Raw genomic sequence first — 24,536 nt, 5'->3', positions numbered from 1 at the left:
GAGACACCTGTACAGACTCAAATCCCTGCCCTGCGTGGGTAGAAATGACCCCTGCCTGTCCCTGCCGCGGTGTCCTGCCTGGCAATGGGACAGGGATCGGGGTAAAGGCAGGTGAGCATTGACATCTCTCCTGGATGACAACACCATGGAAGGACAAATCTCACTTCCAAAATCAGTCTTGACAATGTTCAGAGAGGGACAGTGATTACTTCACTCTGCATCAGCCTACACTCCCCAGGAGAGACAGGGCTGCCTCCCAGGTGCTGTCAGACCTTGGAGCCCCAGGGACATCTCCAGGGAGACCAGGAGGGCAGAGAAAGTGGCACCTTGGGCTGGGCCTCTGCTGCTGAGCTGGGCCGGGCTCCTGGGACAAAGGGAACTCATAGCATGCAGGCAGCACTGCAAAGAGACAGATCTTCTTAGGAGCAGCTCCTCTGCCAAGCGCAGCAGGGCTGAGGGCTCTGCCTGCATGAGCTGAGGGGAGAGGAGCGAGGCAGAGAGAGGTGAGAGGCAGCCTGGGGTGGGAGGCCACTGGAGGAGAAAACTTCACAGCCCTTGACATATTAAGTGTCTGGCTGCAGGTCATTGAAGCTTCAGTTTCTGAGGGATTTTGTAAAGCTGGCACCTCCCCCAGCCTGCAGGATCTGTAAGTATCACTCTCAGACCTTCTCTGCTGGAGAGGAGGAGGAGGAGATGCTCCAGAGCAGGAATTCTCTGCTGCACTGCCAGAGGGACAGGGCACGACGGCTGCCTTCTCCCAGGGACGGCTGCAGGGTGTGAATGTGTGTGTGCAGCCAGGGGTGCCCAGGGCTGTCCTTCAGAGCAGGGTCCCTGCGCCCCAGGGGCTGTGTGCTGGGGCAGGGACTCTGCCTCTGCCAGGCTCAGCACTCAGCCTCCCTTTGTGAGCTCCCCACGGCGCTGGGGAAAGAAGCTGTGGGTGGGAGGAACAACTTCTGGCCGAGCAGGGCCCTTCTGCTGTCAAGAGGGATGGTTCATGGTTGTTCAGAGCTCCAAACCACCCACAGGATATTCCCCTACGGGTTTTCCAAGAAGCACATTGAGGCAGAGGGTACCTGGAAAGAAAGGAGAGGTGTTGTGTCCTGCTCTATCACAACTCCACCTCTGGCCTGGGAAGGAGAAGAATTCACAGGTCCACTCTTTGAACATTGCTCCCCTGCTCTCATCAGAGTCCAGCTGTGTTTTGTTGTTTTGTTTGTTTCTTTTTTATAAGAGTGATATGTGCATGAAGTCATATTGTAGGCAAAAGAAGTGAAAGCACAGGGCAGATGGGAGAATTACGATTGGACACTGCCGCTCTCCAGATGCTGCACTAAGACACAGAGAGTTGAGCCATTTGCCTGTCCCATCTCAAGATTCTTCACACTTGCAGTCATAAACCCAAGGATTTCTACCCCTGAAACAAACACTCACCAGATGTGATATTGAAAAATACCCAATACAGAAAACAATTATTATAAACACATGCCAAGACTCTGTTCCGCACTCTCTTCAGAGCCATGAGTGGAGAACTGAACTTTTCTATTAAAGATGGATTACATCTGACATCCCTTGTGAACATCACAAAACCAGCTCCCACGCACCCACTACAGCAGGGCAAAGCTGACTCCTCAGCAGCGCACAGGCAGAGCTCCTGCTCCTCACAGCAAACTCAGACAGTACGAATCAGAGAGAGAAAAAGAATTTCAGTGGGGAGGGGTGGGGGATATGCTATGAAAATTGGAGGGGCTTTCCTCAGAGAAGTTTGTCCTAATTTTTCCCTATGTTTTCCTTTTTAAAGCAGTGTTCTTATACCAAGAAAGAGCAAATGTCCAACGGCAGCTCCACCACTGAGTTCCTCCTCCTGGCATTCGCAGACACACGGGAGCTGCAGCTCTTGTACTTGTGGCTCTTCCTGGGCATCTACCTGGCTGCCCTCCTGGGAAACGGCCTCATCATCACTGCCATAGCCTGCGACCACCACCTCCACAGCTGCATGTACTTCTTCCTCCTCAACCTCTCCCTGCTTGACCTGTGCTGCATCTCCACCACTGTTCCCAAATCCATGGCCAATTGCCTCTGGGACACCAGGGTCATTTCCTATCAAGGGTGTGTGGCCCAGCTATTCTTCTTTTTATTTTTTATATCTGCTGAGTTTTATCTTCTCACCATCATGGCCTATGACCGCTATGCTGCCATCTGCAAACCCCTGCACTACGGGACCCTCCTGGGCAGCAGAGCTTGTGTCCACATGGCAGCAGCTGCCTGGGGCAGTGGGTTTCTCCATGCTCTGCTGCACACTGCCAATACATTTTCACTGCCACTCTGCCAGGGCAATGCTGTGGACCAGTTCTTCTGTGAAATCCCCCACATCCTCAAGCTCTCCTGCTCAGACATCTACCTCAGGGAAGCTGGGCTTGTTGTGTTTAGTGTCTTTGCTGGATGTGGCTGTTTTGTGTTCATTGTGGTGTCCTATGTGCAGATCTTCAGGGCTGTGCTGAGGATCCCCTCTGAGCAGGGACGGCACAAAGCCTTTTCCACGTGCCTCCCTCACCTGGCCGTGGTCTCTCTGTTTGTCACCACTGTCATGTTTGCCTATCTGAAGCCCTACTTCTCTTCTCCAACCCTGGATCTGGTGGTGGCAATTCTGTACTCGGTGGTGCCTCCAGCAGTGAATCCCCTCATCTATGGCATGAGGAACAATGAAATCAAAGCTGCCCTGGGGAAAGTATTTGAACATAAGCTACTGCAGATTAATAAGGTGTCCATTATTCTACTATAACTCTCTCTGTATCTCAGGAAAAGCTAGGCTTAAGTTTTATTCTGTGTATCTTTATTATAACTTTGTAGGGGTGGTTGTTTGGGTTTTGGTTTTGTTTCTTTTACACCTATAATTGTCTATTCTTGGCCTCCTACATGTTTTTTTTTCTTGACCCAATTACCTCATGTACATAAAGATTCAGACTCCCTGTTTAGATAAATTCAATACAGAAAGTAGAAGAAAATTATTTGTCTTTGCTCCCATCTCTTCAGCTCTCCTCTGGAGCTGTGAGAGCCAGAAGCCCGGCACACAGGATGGATTCAGGAAGCAAATACCCAGCTGTGACATGGAGAAGCAGCCCCTGTTGCCCTCAGGGCTCCCCCTCGCTCCATGGCAGGCACGGCCTCTCTACTGCTTGCGAATGGGGGCTAATGCTTCCCTGGAGCCGTGGCCAAGGACAGCAGCAGGACATGGCCTTTTCAGTGCTGGTGTCTCACTTCCACACTGTCCTGCTGTGCCCTTGCATTTGGGCTACCTCCAGGGTCTTGTGTAACTTTGGACAGTCCCGTTGTGTCCACAGTGGCATCCCTGTGGCTGCAGGCAGGAACAGGCAGTGTGAACCACTGTGTCAGAACTGGCCTCCGTGCAAGGACCACCATAACCAAAGGGGTTCTTCAGGGCAAGGCCAGAAGACTGGATGCCTCTTCAAAAACCAGTGTCAGGAATAGATCCAAGGAGCAGCTCCCTCAAAAAGACTTTTGCTCTTCTGGGGTTCGTGATGGTTTCAGGGAGACAAGCTCGGATCCACAACTGGACATGTTAGGGACCCAGGGCTGGAGAGAGACCTCCCTTGTTGGCTGCACATGTTCAAGCAGACAGCAACTGGTCTTTGATTTATCTGCCTGGCACTGTCCCTCCTGCAGTGGGGCTGATGGCAGATGCCATCCTGGAGAGGAAGTGGGAGCTGACAGGAGAGCTCAGGGCATCTCCAGGGACAGTATGTGAGTCTGGGTGGGCAGTGAGTGGCAGCCCATAAAATAAACAGCCAACCAAGGCAGAGTCTCCTGGAGGATGAGGTGAACCTGAGGACACCATGGGCTGATGAGGGCCCTGCAATGCCAGGAGAGGCTGTGAGGAGCCAGAAGGCAAAGGGACACCAGACTGGAGAGTGGTTCAGGACACCCTTTTGGAAACCCCGTGGGCTGGATCTAGTGAATCCCTCCCTTGCCCTTAGTGCCATTGGAGACACTCCATAGTCCTGCTAAGCCTTGTCTTTGGCTCTTGGTCCATCAAGGGAAGATGGAAAGGGCCTCAGCAGCACTGAACTCTGTCTGTCTGGATCTACTTCCCACCCTCACCAGCACGGCTAGGGGACAGTAACTCTGTGGCCCCAGGGCATCATTGTCCTCTTGCTCTGCAGAGCAGCACCGCAGGATCAGGGTCCTGCACAGAGCATGAGGAGGGAGCCAGGCACAGCTGACCAGGCCAGCACAGACACGCTCAGCTGGGAAAGGCTCTTGGGGAGCAGGGATGACTCTGGAGAAGAGCAAGGGAGCATTTCTGTGCCTGCAGGGAGGAATCAATGAAAAGGAGAAACCTCCTTCTGCAGGCACAAGGGCAGGACATGTCTCTGTCACCTGCCCAGGACTCTTGTGCTGGCCTGGGGAGAGGAGTCGACACTGAGGAGGGACAGTCAGTCTGTGGTGGGCATCTCCTGGTCCCGAGACCAAGGGTACTGGAGTTTCACTGACATCCATTTCCTCATGCCGTGGTGAACCTCCATCCCTGGGCCTGAGACCCCTCCCTGCCCTGCAGCAACTGCTGTGCACTTCAGAGGAGCTGGGGCTGGGGGGTTTATGGCCAGAATTCTGCAGCACCTTGCAGCGGGCACTGCCATGGGGCCAGCCCAGACTGGGCTGCTCTGTGGGGCTGGGCTGGGGAGCAGGCAGGGGAGGTGGGAAGAGCTGGAGAGGGGCTAGACTGGGCTGGAAAGTGCCTGGGAGAGGCCAACACCAATGTCAGCGTAGATGTTTGACCATGCAGAGCGAGGACACGCTGCAGTGGGTGTGTGGTGCAGAGCCCAGTGTCCTGGAAGGCAGCTGAGACAGACAAGTGCAGGAAAGAGGAGGCTGGTCCGTTCCCTTGGTGGCATGGACAGTCCCAGAAGGTGCCCCAGGGCACCTGTCACCCCACAGCCTCCTTTGTCAGATATTTCTAGCACTGGCCACTCACACCAGTTTGTGGGTGGTTTTGCTCTGTGGCCATCTCCATCCTCCTGCTGGTCTCGGCACCTGTGCTGGGGGAAGAGCCAGCCCTGCCCAGCTGCTCTTCTCACCCAGACCTTGGCAGACCCTAGAGCAGGGCTGTTGGTGAGCCCTTGCATGGACACTGCTGGGGCTTGGCTGGATCTAGGCACTGGGGGACTACAAAAGAAGGAGGGCTGATGGGGATGGACACTGAGGTCTGGCAGGGGAACTCTGGTGACAGAAGTTTCCCCACCCCAAACACACCCTGTCCTGTGCAGTGTCTGATGAGGGGGGGCCGTGGGGGCGTGTGTTGGGCAGTGGGGCTGGGCTGGCTCAGGAACGGGTCACAGATTGGAGCCACAAGACAACAGTCAGGAGGTGGAAGCAAGGACAGGCCATGAAGGAGAAATTTGTAAGTGTGACCTCAGCGTACAGGCACGTGTTTAGGAAAGCTGACAATCCCCTGGAGCTGATGGGGGCTGCAGGAAAGGTCAAGAGAAAAATGAAGAGCTTCAGTCACTGAGTTTGCAGTGAAGGCTGAGCAAGGAACAGGCTGCTGAGTGATGGGGTGGAGGGGGCATAACTGCAGACACAGGCGGGGCTGAGGCACTGGATGCCTTCTTTGCCTCAGGCTTTGCTGATAAGGTCTCCCAGGCCTCTCCTTAGTGACAGGGCTCAAGGAGGAGGAGAGGGTGTATTGAGAGGAACCTGGGCAGATCCCACAAGGACAAGTGCCAGTTCCTGCCCGTGCAGGGCACTCACCCTGGCCCTGGCACAGGCTGGGGAGCAGCTCTGAGGGAAAGGACTTGATGGGCAGGGAGCTGGACAGGAGGCGGCCGTGTGCCCTGGTAGGAAGAGAGGAGAGCGGTGCCCTGGGCTGTACGAGCAGGAGCATGGGCAGGAGATGGGGGGAAAGCACTCCCCCTCTATGTGGAGGTTGTTAGGCCACATCCAGAACACTGTGTCCAGTTTTGGGAACCCCAGCACGGGAAAGGTGTTGGCAAGCTGGAGCAGGTTTAGTGAAGGGCCCTGAAGATGGTCAGGGGGCTGGATCACTTTCCCTGTGAGGAAAAGCTGATGAAGCTGGGCTTGTTCAGCCTGCAGAAGGGATGGCTGAGGGGAACCTCACAGCAAGCGGGGGAGCTCATCTTTTTTACCATGAGGCTAGCCAAACATTGGAACAAGCTTTGGTCACCACGAGACATTGTGAAGTCCTCCGTCCTTGGAGATTTTCAAGACCCAGAGGGACCAAGCCCTGAGCAACCAGGTGTGACCATATACCTGATGCTGCTTTGAGGTTCTACAGATGTCCCAAGGTCTGCTCCGAATCTCAATGTTTTTATCATCCTAGGATCTCTTGTCTGATATCTATTCAGCAGATGAGAGAGCAGATGTATATGGGGCACAAATCCTCCTGTGTTTTATGTGACCATGTAAACCAAGTCAGGTGAACTTCTCCTCCACTCCATTGACTGCAAGGGGAGCCTGGGAGGCACTGCCTCAGACAGCTCCACATTACCCCTGAAGCTCATAGCATCAAGTTTTAGCACCCTCAAAGGCCATGGTCTGGACCCTGAAGCTCTTACCTGTTGATTTTGGTGGGTGCTCAGAGGAGGTCTCCCAAGATGGGATTCAGAGCTTCAAGCTTATGATCTATGTATAGAGAAGGAGAAATCTGGGCATCTTTGGCCCAGTGGCAGACAGGCTCAGAGCAGTACAGGAGTAGCCTGAGAGTGCTTGAAGGGTGGTTTCAGAGATGGTGGGCCTTTGCTTCACAGTGAAAAACAACCTGAGATAAAAAGAAAAGGAGAAAGTACAGCTTAGGAGGCTGAGATTTGACACGAAGAGAAAGAAATGTCTCTCCAAATGCTGTTCTGTGCTACAACAGGTCACTCTGAGGGAATTGAGATTAGTCCGTGTCTTCGTGTTTTGAGGAACAATCAGGGAGCACAGAGAGAGATCATTAATATTAGGGATATGGTCTGGTGAGATCAGGAGAGGGAAGCAAGGAAGGTTTTGACAGTGTGCAGGGAAAGAGCTGCAGATGTGAGACTCTGTAGAACAGGCTGTAGTGGAGATGGTCAAGGGCTGTGGCAAGGCTAGGAGCTCCCAACAGAGCCAAGGTCTTTACCCCTGTTGCCTGGACCACCAAGGCCTGTCATGAGACACCAAAACTTGATGGGACCAGGACATGAAGGCCTCCTCATCCTACCAAGGAGAGACCCATAAGCATCATACCGTACTCCTGCACATGGCACCACACATTCCTACATCACACTGCCCCAGGAAAAGCCCTGAGCAATGTGTGACCCACAGGATGTCCCTTCCCAGGGGCTGGGGGTCAGGCCATGGCCCTTTGTCTTCATGCAACACATGGAGGTTCACTCAGTCTCAGAGCCACCTTTACATGGCCTTTGCCTGCCTCTCATCTCTGCCTCCCATTTTCTCCTCTAACCAGCCCCCAGGGAAGCTTTGTTGGTAACGATCCTCAGTGGGACCCATTAATACTCCCTGAAACTGTAGGGGTTGCTTCTGACATTGGCTTCTTCAGGGGTTTGTCCAGGCTCCTCTCAGTGTCTGAGCTTCACGGTCTCAGCACCAGGTACACCCTGGGGCTTGTTAAAATGCAAAAAGCCGTGTCTTCTCCAATTATTTTCTACAATCTTCAAGTCTTGGACAACTACTTGGAGAAGTCTCCAGAGTGTAGGTAAAGGGGAAGTTTTCACTGAGTATTCAACACAAAAGCATTTTTTACTTTTTAGTTTCTTAATTTTCTTTCAATTTTATTATTTTTTTCAGTGGTCAGAAGGAGTGATTGCAGCATTCTTCAGTCGATATGAATGCAGGGCATTTGCTAATGGTATCAGCATGGGTAGGACCAGCTCCTCCTGGAGGTCAGGCACTGCATGGACAACCTGATTCCTCACCACTCCAGCCCCACCATTCCTCTCATCACCCCCCTGGACTTGCATCACTTTTCCTGACATCAGACTCCTGCACCCAGGTCTGCAGCTGGAGGTGACAGCTCCTCTGCACCAACTCCCACCTGCTTTCCTGAGAGACCTGGCTGCACACAGGCACAGCAGGGTTTCCTTCATTGCAAACAAACAGAAGGAGAGGATGGTAAAGTTTAATAAACAAGAACCCACACTCCTCATCTGTATGCTAAGTCTAAGGTGCCTCCAATGAGGTTCACCACCCACAGGGGATAACCTCACTGGAGATGCTTTTCACAGGTAGATACAAACACAGTGAGGGAGCTGGCTGAAGAGATAATCCTGTTGCTGACAGACAAGGCGAGGCTTCTGACTCCTTGAAGCTCAAAGCAGCACCTGGGTACTTGAGAAGGATCTGATTCTGAACAAGGTGCAAGGTCAGGGGGTAACTGGAGAGCAATGGAAAGGCCGTAGGTCCCCATGCGGCATCTGGGCTCTTGGCTCCTGAACCCCTCCTGCATGCTGCAGCTGCACCTTGCTCAGGAAAAGTTCAATAGAGATGGGAGCTTGGAAAAACAATTTTGAACTGGTTTCTTTATTGTGTCTCTCTACACAAGGAGTCTAGCTCCATTTGTACATGAGGTGTTTGGATCAAAAAAACCCAGGAATTGAATGCCAAGAATAATATTATTTAAGTGGAAATTTTAGAATCCTAGAATATTTAGGTTTGGAAGGAACCTTTAAATGTTGTCTAGTCTAACACCTCTGCAGGGAGCAGGGACATCTTCAACCAGATCAGGTTCCTCAGAGCCTCATCCAACCTGGCCTTGAATTTTACCAGGTACGGGACATTCACCACCTCTCTGGGCAACCTGGGACAGTGTTCCACCACCCTCAGTTTAAAAAAATTTTTCCTAAGATCTAATCTAAATCTACCTCCCTTGTCAGAGACTGAAAAAGTTAATTAATGTCTCAGCATATCTAAACGGTGAATGGAACTGAGCAAAATGTCGATAAACCATAATACTAAAAACTTCAATAACTGTGAAAGAATGTCTAGACAAATATCCTGTTTTTGTAGCTGACGCAGCAACGCGTGCTTAAAAACTCCAAGAACTGCAAAACGGGGTATCTTCTTTTTGTACCCTTCCCCCAGAATAGAGCCAAACCCTGTGCATGAGCTCAGGCCCTGGATGATACCAAACATGCACAGCATTGCCAAGTGACTGCACAATGGAGGCCCGCACTGGGGAATGCAAAATGACTTTGTGGACAACGTCTTGCTGGACATCAGGTAACAATATGCTTCAGGTAACCTCATGGCTTAAAAAGAACAAGCAGGCCTTGCATTTGCAGAGAGCTAACACCCACCACCACAGAGACAGATCAGCATGATGCAGCAATCACAAGCTAAACCACAGGCAGGAAGCACCTGACCTCATAAGATGGAAAGACTGGTAAAGACCCCAAAATATCAAGAAGGGGGGGCTGATAGAAAGGACTATAAAAAGGGTCACCGCATGAACCCGTGTGTGGACCTCCACCCCACTCAGATGGACCTTTGGGACGCCGATTCTCCGTGGTGGCATTGTCATCCTCTTGAGGCGCCCACCACACCCACTATATAAGACAGACTTTCAGGAGGCTGACTCTCCAAGGTGACTCTCTCTTTCTCGTTCTCTCCCCGCCATTACAGTTTGTGTGTGAATGAAAAAAAGAACCAACATATGCGTATGATGCCATTGTGTCTTAATTCTGTAACCGAGAAATTCGTACCTTTCAAACCGGATATTTATCCGTACGTGACAGGAAGTAAAATAGAAAAGTACAGATGCCCCACCTTAGAGGAGAGACCTGAGAGACCAGGATGATGTCATAGCAAGGCTGTTCCGGAACATTTTGTGATGTCATAATGAGTGGAGGAAGCAAGAAGCAAATCTTGCATCCCTCTGCATGGAGCTGGCTGCAAGCTGTCATGAGGCAGTGCTGAGAGACAGGCCAGCACCTGAAGGTGTCTCTTGGGGGCTGGTGGGGAATCCCTTTGAGGAGATGAAAGGACAGCAGAAGCCCACATGCAGGACAAGCGAACTTTTCCCTAGTCATGATGTTCAGGCCAGAGGGCAGAGGTGTTCAGCTGAGCACGTGGAGTAGCACAGGGAGAGCTCAGTTTGCCTTTCTCTTCACCATCAGCTGTATTTTCCACCTGTCCTTTGGGTAGAATGGCACTTGTCCCACATACGTCCTTCCTCTGCCTGACCTCAACCAGGGCAGTTGAATGTGGGTTTGATGGCCAAGCATGGGCTTGTAGTGCTACGCGAGACGCCAGGGCTCTGCAGCACAGCTGCATGCAGCTGGCACAGACAGCAGCGGCCCTGTGCAGGAAGCCCAGCCCCATTCAGAGCAGCGGTGTGACGGGCACCAGCCAGGCCATCTCAGACCAATTCAGTGCCTTTGGCCAGCGACTGAATCCCACCGCTGCAGAGACACAAGGTCTGTCCCTTCTCCATCCACTAGACGGATGACAGCACATGAACACAAAACATCTCCCACGGAGGTCTCTGCAAGTGTTCCGTCACTCTCAAACCCTCCTGGTTCTTCTCTCCCCATCGGTTAACCTTCCCATTGATGATACCATCATGGATTCATCCAACAGGTTTCACGATGTTCCTGTATCACAGGATGTCCTCACCCAAAACCACTTTCAAAATCCTCTCTTTCTTTGCTGGGATGGGCTTCACCTCCAGGCCAAACATGCTCCAATGTCCTCAGGCTGAGGAGCACACTGCTGTGGGAGATAAAGAAGCCATTCAAGTCCTCCTGGAGAATTTCGTGAGCAGTGACCCAGGGAGCACCTGGAAGGGGAGCAAATCAGCATGCCAAATATTGTGGAGGTTGCTGGAGGGTCTTGGGACACTTTGGGAAACAGGTCTCTGTAGATGGGGTGTCAGATGGGGCAACAATGGTGAAACTCATTTAATCTGTTACTCACCAAGAGGGAAGATCTGATGAGGGATGTGAAAGCCAGAGTCAGCCTTAGTCGTCACGATCATTAGATACCAGGGTCTCACCTCCCCAGGAGAATGAGGAAGGAAACTAGAAAAGTGCAGATGCGCGACTTCCGAGGAGGAGGCTTTGGCCTAGTCTTGTGATTTGTAGTGGGGGAGCCCATGTGAGCAGCACAGAAGGGCAGCAGAGCTCAGTAGAGCTGGTCTTCAAGGACAGCGCTTTTCAAGTCCAAGAGCGTCTGCACCAACAGTCAGGAAAAGAAGAAGAGAGATTCAGGAGAGAAGCTGGAGGAAGCAGGAAATTCCTGGGAAAGCTCCATGGCAAAAAGGAAGCATACAGGAGATGGATGCGGAGACTTGAAAGAAAGAAGGAATTCAGAAATAGGGTTGGTTTTAGGAAAGCTGCAGAGTTGAGACTTGCAAGGGAGTTCAGGGGCACAACAATCAGCTGTTCCTACTTGAGGAAAAGGTCAAGAAGAAAGGAAGAGAATGTGTGGCCACTGCTGGGTTTAGTAAGAGGAGGAATATATAGGGTGGAGGTACCCTCGGCCTTTGTCTTCTCCAGCAAGGTCTCTGAGTTGCGTGTGCCTAAAAGGCAGAGCCCAGCCAGAACACGGCAGTGGATGGAGATGGAGTCAGAGGTTACTTAGGTAAGGTCAGTGCTTAAGAGTCCGTTGCACCAGATGGGATGGACCTTAGGATGCGGAGAGACAAGGATGATGTCATAGCAGGGCTGTTCTGAGACATTTTGTGATGTCATAATGAGTGGAGGAAGCAAGAAGCAAATCTTGCATCCCTCTGCATGGAGCTGGCTGCAAGCTGTCATGAGGCAGTGCTGAGAGACAGGCCAGCACCTGAAGGTGTCTCTTGGGGGCTGGTGGGGAATCCCTTTGAGGAGGTGAAAGGACAGCAGAAGCCCACATGCAGGACAAGCGAACTTTTCCCTAGTCATGATGTTCAGGCCAGAGGGCAGAGGTGTTCAGCTGAGCACGTGGAGTAGAACAGGGAGAGCTCAGTTTCCCTTTCTCTTCACCATCAGCTGTATTTTCCACCTGTCCTTTGGGTAGAATGGCACTTGTCCCACATACGTCCTTCCTCTGCCTGACCTCAATCAGGGCAGTTGAATGTGGGTTTGATGGCCAAGCATGGGCTTGTAGTGCTACGCGAGACGCCAGGGCTCTGCAGCACAGCTGCATGCAGCTGGCACAGACAGCAGCGGCCCTGTGCAGGAAGCCCAGCCCCATTCAGAGCAGCGGTGTGACGGGCACCAGCCAGGCCATCTCAGACCAATTCAGTGCCTTTGCCCAGTGACTGAATCCCACCGCTGCAGAGACACAAGGTCTGTCCCTTCTCCATCCACTAGACGGATGACAGCACATGAACACAAAACATCTCCCACGGAGGTCTCTGCAAGTGTTCCGTCACTCTCAAACCCTCCTGGTTCTTCTCTCCCCATCGGTTAACCTTCCCATTGATGATACCATCATGGATTCATCCAACAGGTTTCACGATGTTCCTGTATCACAGGATGTCCTCACCCAAAACCGCTTTCAAAATCCTCTCTTTCTTTGCTGGGATGGGCTTCACCTCCAGGCCAAACATGCTCCAATGTCCTCAGGCTGAGGAGCACACTGCTGTGGGAGATAAAGAAACCATTCAAGTCCTCCTGGAGAATTTCGTGAGCAGTGACCCAGGGAGCACCTGGAAGGGGAGCAAATCAGCATGCCAAATCTTGTGGAGGTTGCTGGAGGGTCTTGGGACACTTTGGGAAACAGGTCTCTGTAGATGGGGTGTCAGATGGGGCAACAATGGTGAAACTCATTTAATCTGTTACTCACCAAGAGGGAAGATCTGATGAGGGATGTGAAAGCCAGAGTCAGCCTTAGTCGTCACGATCATTAGATACCAGGGTCTCACCTCCCCAGGAGAATGAGGAAGGAAACTAGAAAAGTGCAGATGCGCGACTTCCGAGGAGGAGGCTTTGGCCTAGTCTTGTGATTTGTAGTGGGGGAGCCCATGTGAGCAGCACAGAAGGGCAGCAGAGCTCAGTAGAGCTGGTCTTCAAGGACAGCGCTTTTCAAGTCCAAGAGTGTCTGCACCAACAGTCAGGAAAAGAAGAAGAGAGATTCAGGAGAGAAGCTGGAGGAAGCAGGAAATTCCTGGGAAAGCTCCATGGCAAAAAGGAAGCATACAGGAGATGGATGCGGAGACTTGAAAGAAAGAAGGAATTCAGAAATAGGGTTGGTTTTAGGAAAGCTGCAGAGTTGAGACTTGCAAGGGAGTTCAGGGGCACAACAATCAGCTGTTCCTACTTGAGGAAAAGGTCAAGAAGAACTGAAGAGAATGTGTGGCCACTGCTGGGTTTAGTAAGAGGAGGAATATATAGGGTGGAGGTACCCTCGGCCTTTGTCTTCTCCAGCAAGGTCTCTGAGTTGCGTGTGCCTAAAAGGCAGAGCCCAGCCAGAACACGGCAGTGGATGGAGATGGAGTCAGAGGTTACTTAGGTAAGGTCAGTGCTTAAGAGTCCGTTGCACCAGATGGGATGGACCTTAGGATGCGGAGAGACAAGGATGATGTCATAGCAGGGCTGTTCTGAGACATTTTGTGATGTCATAATGAGTGGAGGAAGCAAGAAGCAAATCTTGCATCCCTCTGCATGGAGCTGGCTGCAAGCTGTCATGAGGCAGTGCTGAGAGACAGGCCAGCACCTGAAGGTGTCTCTTGGGGGCTGGTGGGGAATCCCTTTGAGGAGGTGAAAGGACAGCAGAAGCCCACATGCAGGACAAGCGAACTTTTCCCTAGTCATGATGTTCAGGCCAGAGGGCAGAGGTGTTCAGCTGAGCACGTGGAGTAGAACAGGGAGAGCTCAGTTTCCCTTTCTCTTCACCATCAGCTGTATTTTCCACCTGTCCTTTGGGTAGAATGGCACTTGTCCCACATACGTCCTTCCTCTGCCTGACCTCAATCAGGGCAGTTGAATGTGGGTTTGATGGCCAAGCATGGGCTTGTAGTGCTACGCGAGACGCCAGGGCTCTGCAGCACAGCTGCATGCAGCTGGCACAGACAGCAGCGGCCCTGTGCAGGAAGCCCAGCCCCATTCAGAGCAGCGGTGTGACGGGCACCAGCCAGGCCATCTCAGACCAATTCAGTGCCTTTGCCCAGTGACTGAATCCCACCGCTGCAGAGACACAAGGTCTGTCCCTTCTCCATCCACTAGACGGATGACAGCACATGAACACAAAACATCTCCCACGGAGGTCTCTGCAAGTGTTCCGTCACTCTCAAACCCTCCTGGTTCTTCTCTCCCCATCGGTTAACCTTCCCATTGATGATACCATCATGGATTCATCCAACAGGTTTCACGATGTTCCTGTATCACAGGATGTCCTCACCCAAAACCGCTTTCAAAATCCTCTCTTTCTTTGCTGGGATGGGCTTCACCTCCAGGCCAAACATGCACCAATGTCCTCAGGCTGAGGAGCACACTGCTGTGGGAGATAAAGAAACCATTCAAGTCCTCCTGGAGAATTTTGCGACCAGTGACCCTGGGAGCACCTGGAAGGGGAGCAAATCAGCATGCCAAATATTGTGGAGGTTGCTGGAGGGTCTTGGGACACTTTGGGAAACAGGTCTCTGCAGATGGGGTGTCAGATGGGCCAACATGTGTGTACTTGGTGGGTAATGCAGGAGGATGGGAAAGTCCGATGTGTACCTCAAGGAGATCTAATTTTAGGTGAAAAGAGCCAATAATTTGAAGTGCTTGATGTCGGTTACTATACAGTATTGTATGTCATTATCTAGCTATTATATTTCCCTCCTTGCTTCTACCTGCTCCACGCCCTGAGAGACTGATATTGTGTCAAAAGTATTATAGTAAAATCATCTAGACCAACAAAGAATGAACTTTAATAAAACAGGAAAAATTGCAGCAGTGATGCAACCAGAACTGGCTCTTGCTACTAGCACCTTGCACTAGCCATAGGAGCTACCTGTCCTGGTTCTGGCTAGGATAGAGTTAATATTCACCTGAGCTGGGTGGAGAACTGAAGCTGGTAGCCCCTATGGCTGGGATAGTTAACTAATTAGCTAATAGCTGGGGTTCATTTACCCAAATTAGCCCAAGGGCTATTCCATCCCATCTGACATCATGCTCAGTATATAAGCGAGGAGGGTGCTGAAGGGATCTCCCTGCTACTTGGAAGAAACTGGGTGTGGAGACCTGTTTTAAGATATTATACTGTATTTGTATTCCATTACTGTTTTATTTTCTTCTGTAATTACTGCTTAATTTACTTTTGTTCAATTTCAACCCATGTGTTTGTTTTTTTTTTTTTTGTCCTGGTTTTCTTTTGTTTACCAAATCTCCTCCTATTCTCTCGGAGAGCGGGGGGGAGTGAGAGAGAGACTGCGTAGTCTGGTCTCCACTGGGGCTGAACTACGACACTGGGGATGGAGAAGGAGCTGACAGAGAGCTTATGGGTCAAGATTAGAGGATGGGGACGGACAGGGGTTATGGTGGGGGTCTGTTACAGGCCGCCTGGGCAGGAGGACAGAGCAGATGAAGCGCTGTATAGGTAGACAGGAGCAGCCTCACGGTCACAGGCCCTGGTCCTCATGGGGGATTTCAGCCACCCTGATATCTGCTGGAGAGACAACACGGCAGGGCACAGGCAGTCCAGGAGGTTCTGGAATGCCTGGACGACAACTTCCTGCTGCAGGCACTAGAGGAGTGGCCAAGGAGGGATGCCATGCCCGACCTTGTGCTCACCAACCGGGAGGGGCTGGTGGGGGATGTGAAACTAAAGGACAGCCTTGGCTGCAGCAACCACGACACGGGGCAGCGAGGAAACTACATGGCAAGCTCTCAACCCTAGACTTCAAGACTGTGGACTTCGGCCTCTTCAGGGACCTGATGGGCCAAGTGCCATGGGAGGCGGCCCTGGAGGGAAGAGGGGCCCAGGAAAGTTGGTCCACATTCAAGGAGCACCTGCTCCAAGCTCAGCAGAGGTGCATCCCGATGAAGAACAAGTCGGGCAAAAAGGCCAGGAGGCTGGCGTGGATGAGCAAGGAGCTCCTGGACCAACTGAAAGTGAAGAGGAAAGCCTATAGAGGGTGGAAATGGAGACAGGTAGCCTGGGAGGTCTACAGAGAGGCTGTGCGAGTGGCCAGGGATCAGGTAAGGAAGGCCAAAGCCCTGGCAGAACTGAATCTGGCCAGGGATATAAAAAGCAACAAGAAGAGCTTTTATAGGTACGTGGGGGACAAAAGAAAGTCCAAGGAAATGTAGGCCCCCTCCAGAAGGGAACTGGTGTCCTGGTTACCCAGGACAGGGAGAAGGCTGAGGTACTCAATGACTTTTTTTGCCTCAGTCTTCAACGATAAGGGCTCTTGTCCCACCACCCAAGCTGTAGAAGGCACAAGCAGGGGCTGCGAGGAAGAAGAACCACCCACTGTACTTGAAGAGCAGGTTTGGGATCATCTGAGGAACTTAAAGGTGCACAAGTCCATGGGACCTGATGAGATCCATCCGCGGGTCCTGAGGGAACTGGCGGATGAAGTTGCCAAGCCACTGACCATTATATATTTGAGAAGTCGTGGCGGTCTGGTGAGGTCCCCGATGCCTGGAAGAGAGGGAACATAACCCCAATTTTTAAAAAGGGGAATAAGGACGACCTGGGTAACTACAGAGTGGTCAACCTCACTTCTGTGCCTGGCAAGGTCATGGAGCAGATTCTCCTGGAAACCATGCTAAAGCACATGGAGAGCAAGGAGGTGGCTGGTGACAGCCAACATGGCTTGACCAAGGGCAGATCGTGCTTGACCAATTTGGTGGCCTTCTATGACGGGGTGACAGCATCGGTGGACAAGGGACGAGCAACGGATATCATCTCCCTGGACTTGTGCAAAGCTTTTCACACTTGCAAGGGAGTTCAGGTGCACAACAATCAGCTGTTCCTACTTGAGGAAAAGGTCAAGAAGAAAGGAAGAGAATGTGTGGCCACTGCTGGGTTTAGCAAGAGGAAGAATAGATAGGTTTGAGGTACTCTCGGCCTTTGTCTTCTCCAGCAAGGTCTCTGAGTTGCGTGTGCCTAAAAGGCAGAGCCCAGCCAGAACACAGCAGTGGATGGAGATGGAGTCAGAGGTTACTTAGGTAAGGTCAGTGCTTAAGAGTCCGTTGCACCAGATGGGATGGATCTAAGGATGCTCTGAGAGCAGGATGATGTCATAGCAAGGCTGTTCCGAGACATTTTGTGATGTCATAATGAGTGGAGGAAGCAAGAAGCAAATCTTGCATCCCTCTGCATGGAGCTGGCTGCAAGCTGTCATGAGGCAGTGCTGAGAGACAGGCCAGCACCTGAAGGTGTCTCTTGGGGGCTGGTGGGGAATCCCTTTGAGGAGGTGAAAGGACAGCAGAAGCCCACATGCAGGACAAGCGAACTTTTCCCTAGTCATGATGTTCAGGCCAGAGGGCAGAGGTGTTCAGCTGAGCACGTGGAGTAGAACAGGGAGAGCTCAGTTTCCCTTTCTCTTCACCATCAGCTGTATTTTCCACCTGTCCTTTGGGTAGAATGGCACTTGTCCCACATACGTCCTTCCTCTGCCTGACCTCAATCAGGGCAGTTGAATGTGGGTTTGATGGCCAAGCATGGGCTTGTAGTGCTACGCGAGACGCCAGGGCTCTGCAGCACAGCTGCATGCAGCTGGCACAGACAGCAGCGGCCCTGTGCAGGAAGCCCAGCCCCATTCAGAGCAGCGGTGTGACGGGCACCAGCCAGGCCATCTCAGACCAATTCAGTGCCTTTGCCCAGTGACTGAATCCCACCGCTGCAGAGACACAAGGTCTGTCCCTTCTCCATCCACTAGACGGATGACAGCACATGAACACAAAACATCTCCCACGGAGGTCTCTGCAAGTGTTCCGTCACTCTCAAACCCTCCTGGTTCTTCTCTCCCCATCGGTTAACCTTCCCATTGATGATACCATCATGGATTCATCCAACAGGTTTCACGATGTTCCTGTATCACAGGATGTCCTCACCCAAAACCGCTTTCAAAATCCTCTCTTTCTTTGCTGGGATGGGCTTCACCTCCAGGCCAAACATGCACCAATGTCCTCAGGCTGAGGAGCACACTGCTGTGGGAGATAAAGAAACCATTCAAGTCCTCCTGGAGAATTTTGCGACCAGTGACCCTGGGAGCACCTGGAAGGGGAGCAAATCAGCATGCCAAATATTGTGGAGGTTGCTGGAGGGTCTTGGGACACTTTGGGAAACAGGTCTCTGCAGATGGGGTGTCAGATGGGCCAACATGTGTGTACTTGGTGGGTAATGCAGGAGGATGGGAAAGTCCGATGTGTACCTCAAGGAGATCTAATTTTAGGTGAAAAGAGCCAATAATTTGAAGTGCTTGATGTCGGTTACTATACAGTATTGTATGTCATTATCTAGCTATTATATTTCCCTCCTTGCTTCTACCTGCTCCACGCCCTGAGAGACTGATATTGTGTCAAAAGTATTATAGTAAAATCATCTAGACCAACAAAGAATGAACTTTAATAAAACAGGAAAAATTGCAGCAGTGATGCAACCAGAACTGGCTCTTGCTACTAGCACCTTGCACTAGCCATAGGAGCTACCTGTCCTGGTTCTGGCTAGGATAGAGTTAATATTCACCTGAGCTGGGTGGAGAACTGAAGCTGGTAGCCCCTATGGCTGGGATAGTTAACTAATTAGCTAATAGCTGGGGTTCATTTACCCAAATTAGCCCAAGGGCTATTCCATCCCATCTGACATCATGCTCAGTATATAAGCGAGGAGGGTGCTGAAGGGATCTCCCTGCTACTTGGAAGAAACTGGGTGTGGAGACCTGTTTTAAGATATTATACTGTATTTGTATTCCATTACTGTTTTATTTTCTTCTGTAATTACTGCTTAATTTACTTTTGTTCAATTTCAACCCATGTGTTTGTTTTTTTTTTTTTTGTCCTGGTTTTCTTTTGTTTACCAAATCTCCTCCTATTCTCTCGGAGAGCGGGGGGGAGTGAGAGAGAGACTGCGTAGTCTGGTCTCCACTGGGGCTGAACTACGACACTGGGGATGGAGAAGGAGCTGACAGAGAGCTTATGGGTCAAGATTAGAGGATGGGGACGGACAGGGGTTATGGTGGGGGTCTGTTACAGGCCGCCTGGGCAGGAGGACAGAGCAGATGAAGCGCTGTATAGGTAGACAGGAGCAGCCTCACGGTCACAGGCCCTGGTCCTCATGGGGGATTTCAGCCACCCTGATATCTGCTGGAGAGACAACACGGCAGGGCACAGGCAGTCCAGGAGGTTCTGGAATGCCTGGACGACAACTTCCTGCTGCAGGCACTAGAGGAGTGGCCAAGGAGGGATGCCATGCCCGACCTTGTGCTCACCAACCGGGAGGGGCTGGTGGGGGATGTGAAACTAAAGGACAGCCTTGGCTGCAGCAACCACGACACGGGGCAGCGAGGAAACTACATGGCAAGCTCTCAACCCTAGACTTCAAGACTGTGGACTTCGGCCTCTTCAGGGACCTGATGGGCCAAGTGCCATGGGAGGCGGCCCTGGAGGGAAGAGGGGCCCAGGAAAGTTGGTCCACATTCAAGGAGCACCTGCTCCAAGCTCAGCAGAGGTGCATCCCGATGAAGAACAAGTCGGGCAAAAAGGCCAGGAGGCTGGCGTGGATGAGCAAGGAGCTCCTGGACCAACTGAAAGTGAAGAGGAAAGCCTATAGAGGGTGGAAATGGAGACAGGTAGCCTGGGAGGTCTACAGAGAGGCTGTGCGAGTGGCCAGGGATCAGGTAAGGAAGGCCAAAGCCCTGGCAGAACTGAATCTGGCCAGGGATATAAAAAGCAACAAGAAGAGCTTTTATAGGTACGTGGGGGACAAAAGAAAGTCCAAGGAAATGTAGGCCCCCTCCAGAAGGGAACTGGTGTCCTGGTTACCCAGGACAGGGAGAAGGCTGAGGTACTCAATGACTTTTTTTGCCTCAGTCTTCAACGATAAGGGCTCTTGTCCCACCACCCAAGCTGTAGAAGGCACAAGCAGGGGCTGCGAGGAAGAAGAACCACCCACTGTACTTGAAGAGCAGGTTTGGGATCATCTGAGGAACTTAAAGGTGCACAAGTCCATGGGACCTGATGAGATCCATCCGCGGGTCCTGAGGGAACTGGCGGATGAAGTTGCCAAGCCACTGACCATTATATATTTGAGAAGTCGTGGCGGTCTGGTGAGGTCCCCGATGCCTGGAAGAGAGGGAACATAACCCCAATTTTTAAAAAGGGGAATAAGGACGACCTGGGTAACTACAGAGTGGTCAACCTCACTTCTGTGCCTGGCAAGGTCATGGAGCAGATTCTCCTGGAAACCATGCTAAAGCACATGGAGAGCAAGGAGGTGGCTGGTGACAGCCAACATGGCTTGACCAAGGGCAGATCGTGCTTGACCAATTTGGTGGCCTTCTATGACGGGGTGACAGCATCGGTGGACAAGGGACGAGCAACGGATATCATCTCCCTGGACTTGTGCAAAGCTTTTCACACTTGCAAGGGAGTTCAGGTGCACAACAATCAGCTGTTCCTACTTGAGGAAAAGGTCAAGAAGAAAGGAAGAGAATGTGTGGCCACTGCTGGGTTTAGCAAGAGGAAGAATAGATAGGTTTGAGGTACTCTCGGCCTTTGTCTTCTCCAGCAAGGTCTCTGAGTTGCGTGTGCCTAAAAGGCAGAGCCCAGCCAGAACACAGCAGTGGATGGAGATGGAGTCAGAGGTTACTTAGGTAAGGTCAGTGCTTAAGAGTCCGTTGCACCAGATGGGATGGATCTAAGGATGCTCTGAGAGCAGGATGATGTCATAGCAAGGCTGTTCCGAGACATTTTGTGATGTCATAATGAGTGGAGGAAGCAAGAAGCAAATCTTGCATCCCTCTGCATGGAGCTGGCTGCAAGCTGTCATGAGGCAGTGCTGAGAGACAGGCCAGCACCTGAAGGTGTCTCTTGGGGGCTGGTGGGGAATCCCTTTGAGGAGGTGAAAGGACAGCAGAAGCCCACATGCAGGACAAGCGAACTTTTCCCTAGTCATGATGTTCAGGCCAGAGGGCAGAGGTGTTCAGCTGAGCACGTGGAATAGAAGAGGGAGAGCTCAGTTTGCCTTTCTCTTCACCATCAGCTGTATTTTCCACCTGTCCTTTGGGTAGAATGGCACTTGTCCCACATACGTCCTTCCTCTGCCTGACCTCAATCAGGGCAGTTGAATGTGGGTTTGATGGCCAAGCATGGGCTTGTAGTGCTACGCGAGACGCCAGGGCTCTGCAGCACAGCTGCATGCAGCTGGCACAGACAGCAGCGGCCCTGTGCAGGAAGCCCAGCCCCATTCAGAGCAGCGGTGTGACGGGCACCAGCCAGGCCATCTCAGACCAATTCAGTGCCTTTGCCCAGTGACTGAATCCCACCGCTGCAGAGACACAAGGTCTGTCCCTTCTCCATCCACTAGACGGATGACAGCACATGAACACAAAACATCTCCCACGGAGGTCTCTGCAAGTGTTCCGTCACTCTCAAACCCTCCTGGTTCTTCTCTCCCCATCGGTTAACCTTCCCATTGATGATACCATCATGGATTCATCCAACAGGTTTCACGATGTTCCTGTATCACAGGATGTCCTCACCCAAAACCGCTTTCAAAATCCTCTCTTTCTTTGCTGGGATGGGCTTCACCTCCAGGCCAAACATGCACCAATGTCCTCAGGCTGAGGAGCACACTGCTGTGGGAGATAAAGAAACCATTCAAGTCCTCCTGGAGAATTTTGCGACCAGTGACCCTGGGAGCACCTGGAAGGGGAGCAAATCAGCATGCCAAATATTGTGGAGGTTGCTGGAGGGTCTTGGGACACTTTGGGAAACAGGTCTCTGCAGATGGGGTGTCAGATGGGCCAACATGTGTGTACTTGGTGGGTAATGCAGGAGGATGGGAAAGTCCGATGTGTACCTCAAGGAGATCTAATTTTAGGTGAAAAGAGCCAATAATTTGAAGTGCTTGATGTCGGTTACTATACAGTATTGTATGTCATTATCTAGCTATTATATTTCCCTCCTTGCTTCTACCTGCTCCACGCCCTGAGAGACTGATATTGTGTCAAAAGTATTATAGTAAAATCATCTAGACCAACAAAGAATGAACTTTAATAAAACAGGAAAAATTGCAGCAGTGATGCAACCAGAACTGGCTCTTGCTACTAGCACCTTGCACTAGCCATAGGAGCTACCTGTCCTGGTTCTGGCTAGGATAGAGTTAATATTCACCTGAGCTGGGTGGAGAACTGAAGCTGGTAGCCCCTATGGCTGGGATAGTTAACTAATTAGCTAATAGCTGGGGTTCATTTACCCAAATTAGCCCAAGGGCTATTCCATCCCATCTGACATCATGCTCAGTATATAAGCGAGGAGGGTGCTGAAGGGATCTCCCTGCTACTTGGAAGAAACTGGGTGTGGAGACCTGTTTTAAGATATTATACTGTATTTGTATTCCATTACTGTTTTATTTTCTTCTGTAATTACTGCTTAATTTACTTTTGTTCAATTTCAACCCATGTGTTTGGGTTTTTTTTTTTTTGTCCTGGTTTTCTTTTGTTTACCAAATCTCCTCCTATTCTCTCGGAGAGCGGGGGGGAGTGAGAGAGAGACTGCGTAGTCTGGTCTCCACTGGGGCTGAACTACGACACTGGGGATGGAGAAGGAGCTGACAGAGAGCTTATGGGTCAAGATTAGAGGATGGGGACGGACAGGGGTTATGGTGGGGGTCTGTTACAGGCCGCCTGGGCAGGAGGACAGAGCAGATGAAGCGCTGTATAGGTAGACAGGAGCAGCCTCACGGTCACAGGCCCTGGTCCTCATGGGGGATTTCAGCCACCCTGATATCTGCTGGAGAGACAACACGGCAGGGCACAGGCAGTCCAGGAGGTTCTGGAATGCCTGGACGACAACTTCCTGCTGCAGGCACTAGAGGAGTGGCCAAGGAGGGATGCCATGCCCGACCTTGTGCTCACCAACCGGGAGGGGCTGGTGGGGGATGTGAAACTAAAGGACAGCCTTGGCTGCAGCAACCACGACACGGGGCAGCGAGGAAACTACATGGCAAGCTCTCAACCCTAGACTTCAAGACTGTGGACTTCGGCCTCTTCAGGGACCTGATGGGCCAAGTGCCATGGGAGGCGGCCCTGGAGGGAAGAGGGGCCCAGGAAAGTTGGTCCACATTCAAGGAGCACCTGCTCCAAGCTCAGCAGAGGTGCATCCCGATGAAGAACAAGTCGGGCAAAAAGGCCAGGAGGCTGGCGTGGATGAGCAAGGAGCTCCTGGACCAACTGAAAGTGAAGAGGAAAGCCTATAGAGGGTGGAAATGGAGACAGGTAGCCTGGGAGGTCTACAGAGAGGCTGTGCGAGTGGCCAGGGATCAGGTAAGGAAGGCCAAAGCCCTGGCAGAACTGAATCTGGCCAGGGATATAAAAAGCAACAAGAAGAGCTTTTATAGGTACGTGGGGGACAAAAGAAAGTCCAAGGAAATGTAGGCCCCCTCCAGAAGGGAACTGGTGTCCTGGTTACCCAGGACAGGGAGAAGGCTGAGGTACTCAATGACTTTTTTTGCCTCAGTCTTCAACGATAAGGGCTCTTGTCCCACCACCCAAGCTGTAGAAGGCACAAGCAGGGGCTGCGAGGAAGAAGAACCACCCACTGTACTTGAAGAGCAGGTTTGGGATCATCTGAGGAACTTAAAGGTGCACAAGTCCATGGGACCTGATGAGATCCATCCGCGGGTCCTGAGGGAACTGGCGGATGAAGTTGCCAAGCCACTGACCATTATATATTTGAGAAGTCGTGGCGGTCTGGTGAGGTCCCCGATGCCTGGAAGAGAGGGAACATAACCCCAATTTTTAAAAAGGGGAATAAGGACGACCTGGGTAACTACAGAGTGGTCAACCTCACTTCTGTGCCTGGCAAGGTCATGGAGCAGATTCTCCTGGAAACCATGCTAAAGCACATGGAGAGCAAGGAGGTGGCTGGTGACAGCCAACATGGCTTGACCAAGGGCAGATCGTGCTTGACCAATTTGGTGGCCTTCTATGACGGGGTGACAGCATCGGTGGACAAGGGACGAGCAACGGATATCATCTCCCTGGACTTGTGCAAAGCTTTTCACACTTGCAAGGGAGTTCAGGTGCACAACAATCAGCTGTTCCTACTTGAGGAAAAGGTCAAGAAGAAAGGAAGAGAATGTGTGGCCACTGCTGGGTTTAGCAAGAGGAAGAATAGATAGGTTTGAGGTACTCTCGGCCTTTGTCTTCTCCAGCAAGGTCTCTGAGTTGCGTGTGCCTAAAAGGCAGAGCCCAGCCAGAACACAGCAGTGGATGGAGATGGAGTCAGAGGTTACTTAGGTAAGGTCAGTGCTTAAGAGTCCGTTGCACCAGATGGGATGGATCTAAGGATGCTCTGAGAGCAGGATGATGTCATAGCAAGGCTGTTCCGAGACATTTTGTGATGTCATAATGAGTGGAGGAAGCAAGAAGCAAATCTTGCATC

At 51.6% G+C, this 24,536-nt stretch overlaps 1 protein-coding gene across 1 annotated transcript; it reads left to right on the top strand.

Moving 5' to 3' along the window:
* Nucleotides 1–1,825: 1,825 nt before the first annotated feature.
* Nucleotides 1,826–2,779, top strand: LOC147599870 (olfactory receptor 14A16-like). Its single transcript, XM_086753702.1, has one exon. It carries the CDS (start codon nucleotides 1,826–1,828, stop codon nucleotides 2,777–2,779), a length of 954 nt encoding a protein of 317 aa, XP_086609828.1.
* Nucleotides 2,780–24,536: the final 21,757 nt, after the last annotated feature.

Source organism: Chlamydotis macqueenii, chromosome 8, assembly GCF_036417535.1.
Source record: "Chlamydotis macqueenii isolate bChlMac1 chromosome 8, bChlMac1.mat, whole genome shotgun sequence".
NCBI lineage: Eukaryota > Metazoa > Chordata > Aves > Otidiformes > Otididae > Chlamydotis > Chlamydotis macqueenii.
Note: the sequence above shows the minus strand (reverse complement) of the source record. Positions and strands in the feature narration are given on the sequence as shown.